This window comes from Trachemys scripta, chromosome 11 (assembly GCF_013100865.1).
Source record: "Trachemys scripta elegans isolate TJP31775 chromosome 11, CAS_Tse_1.0, whole genome shotgun sequence".
Lineage (NCBI taxonomy): Eukaryota > Metazoa > Chordata > Testudines > Emydidae > Trachemys > Trachemys scripta.
Genome location: NC_048308.1, coordinates 63189207 through 63201249, shown reverse-complemented (window position 1 = coordinate 63201249; position 12043 = coordinate 63189207). Strand labels below are relative to the sequence as shown.

The 12043-nt window shown below is 41.0% G+C and overlaps 1 protein-coding gene across 1 annotated transcript in view; it reads left to right on the top strand.

The window, feature by feature from the left end:
* The first annotated feature begins 2739 nt into the window (after nucleotides 1-2739).
* KANSL1L (KAT8 regulatory NSL complex subunit 1 like) overlaps nucleotides 2740-12043 on the top strand; it is a 98559-nt gene continuing 89255 nt past the window's right edge. The window contains exon 1 of the mRNA XM_034786513.1: nucleotides 2740-3872. Within this exon, the coding sequence (XP_034642404.1) occupies nucleotides 2767-3872 (1106 nt within the window). The 5' untranslated portion in view covers nucleotides 2740-2766. The remainder of the gene's footprint in view (nucleotides 3873-12043) is intronic.

Genomic DNA, 12043 nt, shown 5'->3' with positions numbered 1-12043 from the left:
TTAGTTTTTTAAAATGTTATTTTGTGTGTGTTTATAGTAGGTGCAAGGGTGTGGCTCAAATGGGGCACTTATGCTGTATACAAAACTGAAATTCCTGGCTACATCTTACTGTGTAATTAAGGCTCTAGTGAGGATAAACATAGAGTCACTTTAAACACTAGTTGCTCTACTGTGCATATACGGTACTTTTGTTTCTTTAAACAAAAATGTTCTCCCACTTCTTTCTTTTCGTTTAAATCAGATTCTCAGTGTCAAAAATGAACAGTTAAATGAAAGTTGAACTTCAAATAATTAAAAATAACTTGTTTGCTAGTCTAGTAGAATTTTTATTGGTCTAGTTTGGAAACCTAAAGTATTAGACAATGGAAAAATATCTTCAGAAAGTATTACCTTTGACAAGAAAGCTCTTTCCAGTGTAAGATTTCAGCCTTTTCATAAACATCATATTACAGTACTTGCTTCTTTGTGAGAAGCAAAGGGCTTGGCCATAGCAGTTTGCTTCCAATGAGGGTGGAGTGAAATTATTTTTACTACTTGATGCCAGAATGCAACTAAATACCCCAAATTTGTCAAAAGGAAAAATGGGCAGTTTCTGTGGAGCTCAAGACAGTTTTAATGAAGAACGTTTAGTCTTGTGGATGATGCTTTGTTTCAGTCCTATATCCCTGACAAGGCTGTCTTTGTTTTTAGTGCATGTTATGGAGAGATACTAAACTCTCCATAGTTAAGGTTGGAAGTATACTGGTTTATAATTCTGACTCCACAAAAACAAAACAAATAACCTGAAAGGGTTATTGGACAAGGTGTCGATCAGCTTTGACAGTTTGAAAAATCAGGAGTTTTCTCCTTTGAAAATGATTTTCTACCATTTTTAACCACATTGTAACTCAAGTAGCTTGCTTCAGGAACTCCAAATCTGTGGGTTTTTTGTTTTGTTTTCTGTTTTGTTCTTTTTTTTGCATTGTCCTCCATCAGGAGTATTACCTTCCGCTACTTTGGTCATGCTTGATGGATTAGTTTGAGTTTTCAGTTTCCCAAACCTATGAAAATTTTTGAATTGTATTTGTTGGAATTTAGGGAGTTTGCAGCTCAGCTGGAAGGATGTGTTGTTTAAAGGGACATGATCAGTTTCAAACATCACATTTCTGTGTGAAAATGTTGTACTATGTTGTTCCAAATAGCACCTTAGAGTATATAGGTATATATGGATTTATTTTTTCAGTTTGTTTACTTTCTGCGTTTGATTGCTCTTTGTGTGTAGTCAGTTTCCCTGCTGTTTTATATGGGTATTTCACAGCAGTGGAGGAGGATATTTTATTTAGAAAAGGAAGATGTAATTATAAAACTGCACAAATCGTCAGGTTGGATTCAGCGGCAAGTATAGTAACTGAAACTGCTTTAAACTTGCTGTATAAAATAGACTAGTTTTCAAGTTGACCATGTCCTTTTAAGAAATCCTCTGCTGAGAGCTCAAAGAAGGTCTAATGTGGGGACTCCCTTTGGGGCTCTAGTAAGCTTGTAAACTCTGTAGGAAGCCTGACTTCTGCCCCTGCTTTAACTTTTAGCACCTCCATCTACATCTTTTCCACTTATCACAGTTATTTCACATGCCTGTCAAGGAAAAAAACTAATCTCCCAAACCCCCAAATTAAAGGATATGTCCAACAAAAGCTTTGTTATGATGGACTTAATGTTGTAAAGACTAATTACTTTTAAACATTTTAATGTTGTAGCTCTAAAAGAAGAATGTAGAGAAATCACATCTCAGCCCTTTACTAAAAATGTTGACAAGTCTGGAGATTCAGGGCCCAAATCACAACCTGGATTCTGATTCAGTGCATCTCCCAGGCAGTCCCTTATAACAGGTGTTCTGTTGAGCCCCAGTCAGGATTTATAGCCACCCTCCTCAGGGGAAGGCAGTGGTTAGAGTGGACTAACAATAGGTGTAGACAACAGAATATCTCATTCTCCAAAGCTAAAGCTTGTATTTTAATTAATTATTTATTTATTCCTATGGTGGTAGCACCAAGGGCCCCCTGAACAGGTCTCAATATGCGAGGCAGTATACAACCCCATATAAGAAGGAAGACAACAAATAGATGGGAGGGAGCACAAAGGAATGATGAGATGATTATGTGGCCCTTCAGACTTAAATTATGTGACAAGACCCAAGACTTAAGGAGAAGTGAGCTAGGCAATGGCTGTGAAGGCCAATGAAACTGAAGACAGTGGAGGGAGGCTAGTGGAGAAGGCATCCATCCAATGGAACTCCTAAAACAAGGGAATAAACTAGGACCACTGCCTTATAGTCACCTCATCAACAAACCTATTGTTTCCCATGGGTTTTTTAACCTCCCTGCCACTGTCTTGTCTCAGCTTGCCCAAGACCTCAAGCTGACCATAGACTCTCTCCTCCTAATCAGCACAACAGAGAAGCCCTGCTCCTGTGAACCTAAGGAGCTGGCCAGTTGGGAAGGTGCCCACAGTGAAGAACTCCTGCTGGAAGGGGAAGCCTTTTATTGCATTAGAAATAAGCCATGTCCGATACTGAAAAACTGACCTTGTTTGGCTCTTTAGGGAATCCAGTCAGGCCCTGTCGATCAGATGAATTTGCATTAGTTGGGTAGGTGTAAAGTGATTTTAAAAGAATTAAAAAAAAAAATTACATTGAATGGTCTTTTATTTGTATATTGTAATTAAAAATTAGACAATTTATATATCCCCTGTTATTTTCAGGTTTGCTGTAAACTATCTACAATAGCTATAATGACACCAGCCCTCAGAGAGGCAGCAACAAAAGGTCATGGTATCCACTTGTCACCTTCTTTGTCCTCTAGAGCTATGGAGTCTGATACAACTTTGTGCATGGAAAATTCCAGAGCAGTCGAAGAGACGATAAAGGAGGATTCCATCACACAGATTACTTGCTCAGTCTTGGGGTTTCCCACTACTGAGCCCAACCTCAGTAATGATATCTTCAGTGTAAAACACTTTGGATCTCCACAGTCTTCCAGACATTATCAATCTGTCTTATTAATGAGCACAAATTCTCCATTAAACATAAAAAACAAAAACACTAAGCAAAGGAATTCAGAAGAGCACAAGTGCTCCCAGATGAGAAATCTACTACATAATGGTGCTACCACACAGGTCAGTCAGATTAATAATTCAGAACCTGAAGAGCAGGTCAGAGGGGAAACTTTATCGGAAACCATGACCCAGAGTTTGGCAGAAATGCAGAGACTGTTGGATTCAAATGTAACTGAATCCAATAATGTGGAAGAAATGCAGCTTACAAACTGTAAATGGTATCGGAAGAATGGCTTTTTGGATAAGGGTCTACTAGTACATGCTGAGACAAAAAAAAGGAATTTATTGCATCAAGTTGTGCATGAGCCTTTGAAAGCAATTGTGAGCTGCACCCCCACTAGTAAAGAAGAGGAGTTGAATGCTCACTTACTTCAGTGTGTCAGTAAGCAACAAGTTGTGCTCAGTCGAGCCAAAAGAGCTCAGAAACGTTTACAGATACTCCTGGCAAAGCATGTTGTCAAACACTGTGATCACCAGCTGAAATGCTTTGTGAAACATCAGCTCCAAAGAATGAAAGTTTTTCATGATCCAACCAGATTTTTGGACAGTAGCTCCCTTGGATGCACTGAAATTAGGGCAGAAAACAGTATAACTAACTTGGAAAATAATTCAAATAAAGAAACACAGAATGGATTCGGCATTGAACCTGGTGAAATCTGGGGTTTTGCACACTCTGCTACAGGGCTGCTGTCTCATGTGGAGAAAGATCTGGACTCTGATGCCACTTGCAGTAGCTCAGATGAAGATTGTGATGAACAGACTGTCAGAAAAACTGTGGAAGCGTAAGTGTTAAACTATTGCTAGACTTTTTATGTATTTATTTAACATCTGTTACAAACCCAGAAATTGAAGGGCCTGGACCTACAAGCTCTTTTGCATGTGAGTAAGAACATAAGAACGGCCATACTGAGTCAGACCAAAGGTCCATCCAGCCCAGTAGCCTGTCTACTGACAGTGGCCAATGCCAGGTGCCCCAGAGGGAGTGAACCTAACAGGTAACAATCAAATGATCTCTCTCCTGCCATCCATCTCCACCCTCTGACAAACAGAGGCTAGGGACACCATTCCTTACCCATCCTGGCTAATAGCCATTAATAGGCTTAACCTCCATGAACGTATCTAGTTCTCTTTTAAACCCTGTTATAGTCCTAGCCTTCACAACCTCCTCAGGCAAGGAGTAGCCTTACTTAACAATTAGTCTTACTGAAGTCAATTCGATTGTTCATGCGAGTGACCATGATCTAGCCCTCAATTTGCAGTTCTCTAAATTGAATATTAAGGGAACAATTATTTTATTAGGTTATAGCATGCAGAGAGCAATACTTTGCATTGCTGTGATATCTATTTTTATATGATAGGCACAGCATTGACAAGAGTGGTAATTAAGCACTGCACCTGAGTAACTTTAATGAATTCAGTGCTGTAAATGAGAGCAAATTTTGGCATATATTTTGTAAAATCTAGATATTTAATTTTATTCTTTTGGATTAATAACACTGATAACTTTCACTACAGTTAGCTAGTGAATTGACAAGAATCATGTCAATTTCATGCTGCCCTGCATTTGGAAATCTGTGAATACCTGCTTCTGTCTATTAAAACTATTCTCAGGGGAGGAGAAATGAAAAAAATGGGGGCTGGGTTTAAGATAACATAGACATCTTGCCACCTTGCAGCATCCAGAGTTATGTCTATACAGCAGCTGGAAGTGTGATTCCCAGCATACGTAGACATACATGCATTAGTTCTGCTCCAACTAGCACCTAAAAATATCCGTGTTGCTGTCCGTGCTGCCACAATCACACTGCTATTTGTAGGCGCTAGCATGGTCTAGGGATAGCAACTTGGTAGGAATCCCATCACCCTCCCCATTTCCAGCATCTGAGATTTGGATTGGGCTTTTCATAGGGGGTTGTCCTTGGATTTGCTGGTGGGGTCTCCAATCCTTTGTAATGGTCTCTGATTAGGAAATTTGTTTACTGATTAGTACGTGTCTGATAACACTTTTTCTAAGTCCTAAAGTTAATGTGTATTAAAATATTTGTCTCCTGTTCTGACCTTTAAAAACCACAACATTCAGTAAAAACCAGGAAAGTTTCATCTTAAATTGGATTGGCTCTCAGCACCTGTTGAAAAGGCTCTTTGTCCTTTATTATACATTTATTAGCTCCAGTTATGAAAGCCTTAAAATAGTACAGTAGTTACAGAATAGCGTTTAATATAGCATGTTACTATTGCCTTCTGTGAAACTGTATTTTGAGTCTGGAAAGGTGATGGGAGAGAAAAATATACAAAGTGTATTTGAATTTGTTTCTGTCTGTTGTGAAAATGGTATGTGCTGTATTAAATACCAAGCCAAATGTAATGAATTGCCAACTAACTTTTCTGTTTGCACACTCTGATTTTTAAAATTATTACATTTTATGCTCCCTTTGAAATGTTTGAAATGGAAAAATATCAACTCCTCCCAGTGGAAAAGAATCAACATACATGTTCTTAGCTGATCTTTTTGAACTTCTGGATAATGGTGCTGCTCTGAGATTCTTATTTCATGATTACGTGAATTGAATAGGGAAAACTGATGACAAACTTACACTCTGATTTTCAAAGGGAAGGGAATAATCTAAGATTTGGAGTGAGCTTCTGCTTGTTATTTTTTACTTGCAAAGAATGAGCCAGTTCCTAATCCTGACAGTCCTTCATCTTTCTTATTTCCTCTTTTCTGTCTTCAGTTTGTTCTGCATTCACAGCTATCTGTCGGGCTCATTTTCACTCCGATTAACTCCTCTTGAGTTAGCTTAGCTCCAGTGAGAGCAGAACCCACAGCAAAATAACACTGAAGCAGCACAGAGTGATTATATTAGCAGCACAGAATGGCTTAGTCCCACTTCATTACTAGCTCCAGCAGCACTCAAGCTTCAACCCACACCCTGATGAGCCAGCTAGAGTTTAATAATAATGATAATGTCTCTCTCTTTTATATAGCACTTTCCCTTAGTAGATCTCAAAACACTTTACAATCTCTAATATATTTATCCTCACAACTTCCCAGTGAAGTAGGCAAGTGCTATAATCCACATTTTAAAGGTGGGGGAACTGAGGGGCAGGGAGGCTAAGTGATTTGCACTGGGTCACACAGGAAGTCCATGGAAGAGCAAGGAATTGAATACTCCTGGGGGAATTCTGCACCAAAAAATCCAAAATTATTCACACAATATTTTACATTTCTGCATATTTTATTTGTCAGAATAACACAATATAATCACACATTTTCAATTATTTTGCTAATTAATTTCAAAATATCTGTCAACAAGTATGTTTGTAACAATATGGACAATAAAAAAGATTTTCAGGAAATGTTTTTTGACAAATAGATTCCTTCTTAGGCATATTAATACAGAACTCTGAGTAATTATTCATTTCAACTATAGAACAGAACTGTATTTCCCACACCCCTCAGAAGTTGTGCAAAGGCTTGGGGGAGTCAGGGGTAATGGAGGAGATCAGGGAGAGGGAAGTAATTGCTGGGAAGGAACATGGATATGAACTTGAAAGGTTGTTGGCTGACCCCTAGCCTCTCCCATTCAGTCAGGCACATCTACTCCTATCCCTGTGTGTCCCTGCACCCCATGTGTCCTTGCACACCCTGTTGACATGTGTCCCTCCACCCCCTCAGCCAGCCCCCTTCCCATATCTCCATGTCCCTGCAACCCCTCAACCGGCCCCCTTCCCTCATCTCCATGTGTCTCTGCCCCAGTCTGTCCTCTCCCTCCTGCCCTTATAAGTCCCTGTCTGACACACATCCCCAGCAGTCTCATGCTCTCTGACTCCCCATATCTTCTGACCTGGCCCGACAGGTGCGGTGAAGAAGGCAGGTTCTTTCTCTTTCCTATCATAGTTTGGGTTGGCCAGGAGTGGCTGCTGTGTTCTAGCACCACAGTGACCTCTAGTGGGCAAAAGGTATAACTGCAGAAGTTATTTTCTGCTGGAGGAGCTGCTGTGTTCTAGTGCCACAGCATCCTGTTGTGGGCAAAAGGCAGAACTGTAGCAACTTTTCAGCAGAAGCTATTTTCTGCAATAAAAAAATATTTGAAATGTGCGCATGCACAGTGGCACAGAATTTCCCCAGGAGTAATTGAAGCTAGTTTAAACCAAAACTTAATTTGAGCTAGAGATCTTTATGTGTGGATGGGAGTCAGGTTGGGGTTAATACTTGAATTATGAATTGAGCTAACACTACAGTGAAGACTAGTCACGTATCTGTCTTTCTCTATCATGGGAATTCACTGTTATGCCAGTCGTAGAACTGCTGACTTTTTTCACCTTTCCTAAGCTTCTTGCAGATACAAGATTCCTCCCTTAGCCTCCCCTATCTCCCCCCAAGGTTGTCTTCCTTCTGCAAACCTGTCTGGTGAACTCCACTGACATGGCCATAAAAGCAGGGCCAACAAGCTTCAGTGACCGAAAATACACTTCATGTGAAGTTCCCAGGAGTTTGTGTGAATTTCCTCTTACAGTCTACAGCTCTCTGTTGTGGAGAGCAATGAGACTTGCAGTGCAACCAATTAAGATTTGCCATTTTCTCTTCCATTTAAATGGCTTTAGGTCCTTCTGGCTGTCCTAGACTAAAGCAAATACAGTTTTATTTCTTCTAGATCAGAGGTTCTCAAACTGGGGGGACAGGCCCCTCTGGGGAGGGGTGGCATGTATTCTGGGGGGGGGGGGGGGTATGAGAAGTTTTTTTGGGGGGGGAAATAGGATGGTGCACATTTTACCAACAGCAATGAATAACTAACAACGCTGATTCCTCCAGACATATCAGGTCCTCAGATGGCACTATGCATCTAGATGATGCTGTGCATTTTGGTGGATTTCTGTTAAGCTTGCATAGCATTATACAAAGTTGTTGCCATCTGTACATTAATCCATTTGCTATGACGCAATGTGCACATTTAATTGTAAGCATTGACCACAATTGCAGCTTTGCTTTTTGCTCTTATTACAATGGATAGTTAGCTCTGTTTGAATCAATGCCCTACTGGTTTTAATATTTAGTGAAAGTTGCATGTTGTGTTTTTTTTTTTTTTTTTTTATCAGTATACTTGTGTGGCAGGGGAGGAGGTGACGTAAACTACTACAGACACAAAGAAGGGGCGTATGATCAAATAAGCTTGAGAACCTCTTGTGACTGGTTCCCCCTGGGATGCCTCCTGGAACTGGGGTACCACTGAGCCCCCCTGACCCACCAGCCTGGGCTCCCTTTTACACTGTACTGCTGTGACAAGCTGCCAAGCCCTCTCCAGGCTGCAGCCTCTACTTTCACCAGCACACATACAGGTAGAGACACACCCAGCTGCAGTTACATGCAGATGCTCTGACCAATCCCTGCATGGGAAGGCTCCAGGGAGGGCACCTCCCAGTTCCTAAGGCATACGCCGTCTCTGGAGAATAAACCCAAAATTATACCGTTTTAGGCTGCACAAGGAACTGTGCCGCATAAGCTCATAAAATTCACCCCCTCCCTCAATGTGGAGAGGGATATGTAACAGCTTTCTGCCCCGAGTCATGATTCCCACAGACTGGTTTTAGATAAAGCAAAAATAAGTTTGTTTAACTACAAAGGATAGATTTTAAGTGATTATAAGGGATAGCACACAGATCAAAGTAGATTACCTAGCAAATAAACAAAAAACACAAACTAAGCTTAATATAATACATAGATAGGGTGAGAATCTGCTATTTATATCCAAAGTGATGATACAAGCAAGCTGCAGATTCTTAAGGGGAAGCTGCACTTGTTTACAGCTTGGAATCCCCAGGTGTTCCATTCACAGCCTGGGTCCAGCACTTCCCCCAGTTCAGCCTGTGTTTCCAAGAGTCTCTTTGAGTGGGGAGTCAGTGAAGAACCACAATGATGTTACTCCCCTGCCTTATATAGCTTTTGCATATGGCGGGACCCCTTTGTTTCAAAGCTTGGTTCACACGCCAGTCAGTGGAAAAATACTGACATCCCAAGATGGAGTTCAGGTGACCTGGTCACATGTCTCTGTAGTGTCATAGCAGCCATTACTCGGAGGCTGTCTGTAGCGTCCTCCCAAAGGTTCCCCAGGTGGGAGATAAGCTTCTCCTAAGGCCTATTGTTCTCTCTAATGGCTAATTAACTTGAATGGGCCCTTCGCAGCCAGCCATCTAGACTAGGATAGCCTTTTGCTTAGTGGGCCTTGCCCAGGAATAGCTACACGTGAAATAAATATATAGTCAATATTCATAACTTTGGACACAAAAATGATACATGTATACAAATATGATTTGCTGAATATGATCTTATTTGTATACATGTATCATTTTTGTCATTGGAAAGGTTAGGATCATATTCAGCAAATCAGAATCTTTCCAATGACATTTCACGTGACATAAAATATAACTGTCATAATCATATCATAATATCGCTGTGAAGAATACGGGTGCAGTGTCACACATCTGTCCTAGATGGATTTGTGTTGCTCTTTATTTGAGATTTCTTAGTTCTCTAGGAACTGGCTCTTACAGCTTTCCATAAGTAATGTGATTGCTGTGTATCAAAAGAGCATTGGTTTCCTTACTTGTAATTTTTATTCCTCATAATAGAGGGCCTCCATTGATCTGGAAAGATTTTCCCTATATGTTAAGGTCCTTGATAAAACTAAGTTTGTAGCTGCTGTGCAACTTAAGACTTTTAATTCTGTAATCTACAATAGTGGGGTTGTTTTCTGCCCATTAATGTAGCTTCAACTTTGGTAGTCCTTTCCTGAGCTCATAGTGTGGTGTTGCAGCAGAGTGAGTCTGAGCTCTGGGGAGGACATAATGGCAAAGAAAGCTTAGTCTGTCTCCACTGTAGTGGAATTAGCATATCTAACTTGTGAGCAATGTCCATACCAGTCGGTGGTCTCACTATGAAAATTAATAAATTACACAAGGAAACTAATTTTTGCTTTCATCTCCTCTCTCAAGCTGATATGAAAAGACAAACATTTGTGGATTATATAGCAAGTCTCCCTAACACCAGAACAAATCTGTCTCATCAACAGAGCGGGACTCTGGTTTCAGCTCCAGGTTCTTCATGATGATAAAAGGATCTGGAATTGTTCCTATATAAAACTCATTTCAGATGGGCAACTTCAACTCTTGCAATCCAAGTAATAGTTCCCAAAAACTTCTTATGCTCCTTATATTTCAAGGAAGATTGGAACATGATGATGATCTATCTATGTTTCTAAGCTTTGTAATTGTGAATGACCAGCATCAGTCCCAGGCAACGTCCTTTGGCCCATTTCCTCTCCTCGTGTTCACATAGCTGCTCGTTGTGCTAGTTGCCATCCTGAGACAACAGGGCATCCAGATCTACCAGTACCTGAATGATCTCTTGGTGAAGATACCATTGTATGAGGTGACAGCTCACCAGCTTTACTGAACCATTGGCCTCAAACTGGATGTGAATTTCTAGAAACATAAGAAGAACTTCCTTATCCCATTTCTGAAGCTCCGTTCAAAACCAATTTGGCCCGTGTGGTATTGTCCAGATGTCAAATTTCTAAACTCTTATCAAGAAATTCCCCAACATCCTGCTTACATCAACTCACCAATGCTTTCAGCTGATTGACATGATCATAGCTTTTGAAGAAACAGGCTCCTAGGCACTGCTCAACTCCGCTTGCTTCAGAATCTCATATAATGCACTGGATCTAAACAGGATATAGACGTCCATCTGGCTGTTAGATCAGTTTAGTAGTAGTAGTTACTTATTCCAAGTCTACACTACCATTTATGTCACCAAAACTTATGTCTCTCAGGGTGTGAAAAAACCAACATAAGTGGTTGCTTGCACAGTGCTGTGTTGGTGGGAGAAGCTACTGCTGCTCGTTGGGGGTGGTTTAATTATGTTGACAGGAGAGCTCTCTCCCATCAGCATAGAGTGGCTACACTGGATCTTATAGCACAGCAGCTGCATCGGTACAGCTGTGCTGCTGTAAGCTCTCTAATGTAGACATAGCCTTAGTCTTTTGAAAGGGCAAACCTTTGGCAGATGTACGAGCCATCTGCGTAATAGCTACTGCCAGCCTGTCAGGATGGCGAGCTCAAATGAGACTTTGTGTTTAATGGTAAGTGGTCTCCTTAAGAATCTCCAGCTAATCATCAACCACCTGATGTTAGAAACAGTAATTGACTTCCTTCTCATAGCCACACAAGATTTCATTAACTGAGTTTAGAGGCATTTGGAGGACTTGGTGTTCCTTGTACACAAGGAGGAAGACATAATCCTCAGATTGTCCACAAAAGAGATTCTAGATTCCTCACAAAATGGTTTTCAAAAAGGTCTGGTCTTGAGTTTCTCAGCAGTGCAAGTCTTTGCTGTGTGTGCCATGTATCCTTTCTCTCCAGTTGTAGCCTGGTGCTTCATTCACATGTCTTGTGTGATGTGATTAGGAGGGTAACGTTCTCATTGCATAGAAGTATACTACAGAGGAAGTCTGGTGCTGGAGTGGTGTTACGAGGGAAACTAGAAGGAGATGCAAAGCCTCAAAATCCTCTCTTTAGGTGGATTAAATCTGTGACCTTCCAAGATTACAAGATACTTAACTGAGAGTCTCTGAAAGGATAGCTGCTTATTCCACAAGTGGTACATCTTATTGATGGAGAGGCACAAAGCCTTTTCTGATGACATTTGCTGGGCAACTACACGAGTGTGTTCTATATGCTCATTCAAGAAACATGACAAAATTAATGTGCTTTCTTTTGTCTGATCCGCCTTTCAGACATAGGGCTAGTCTACACTGGCAATGCTAAAGTGCTGCCGCGGCAGCGCTTTAACGTGCCATGTGTGGTCGCGGTGTAGTGCTGGGAGAGAGCCACCTAAAACCCACCTCAATCAGAGGCGTAGCTCCCAGCGCTGGGAGCCCGGCTGGGGCACGCACTG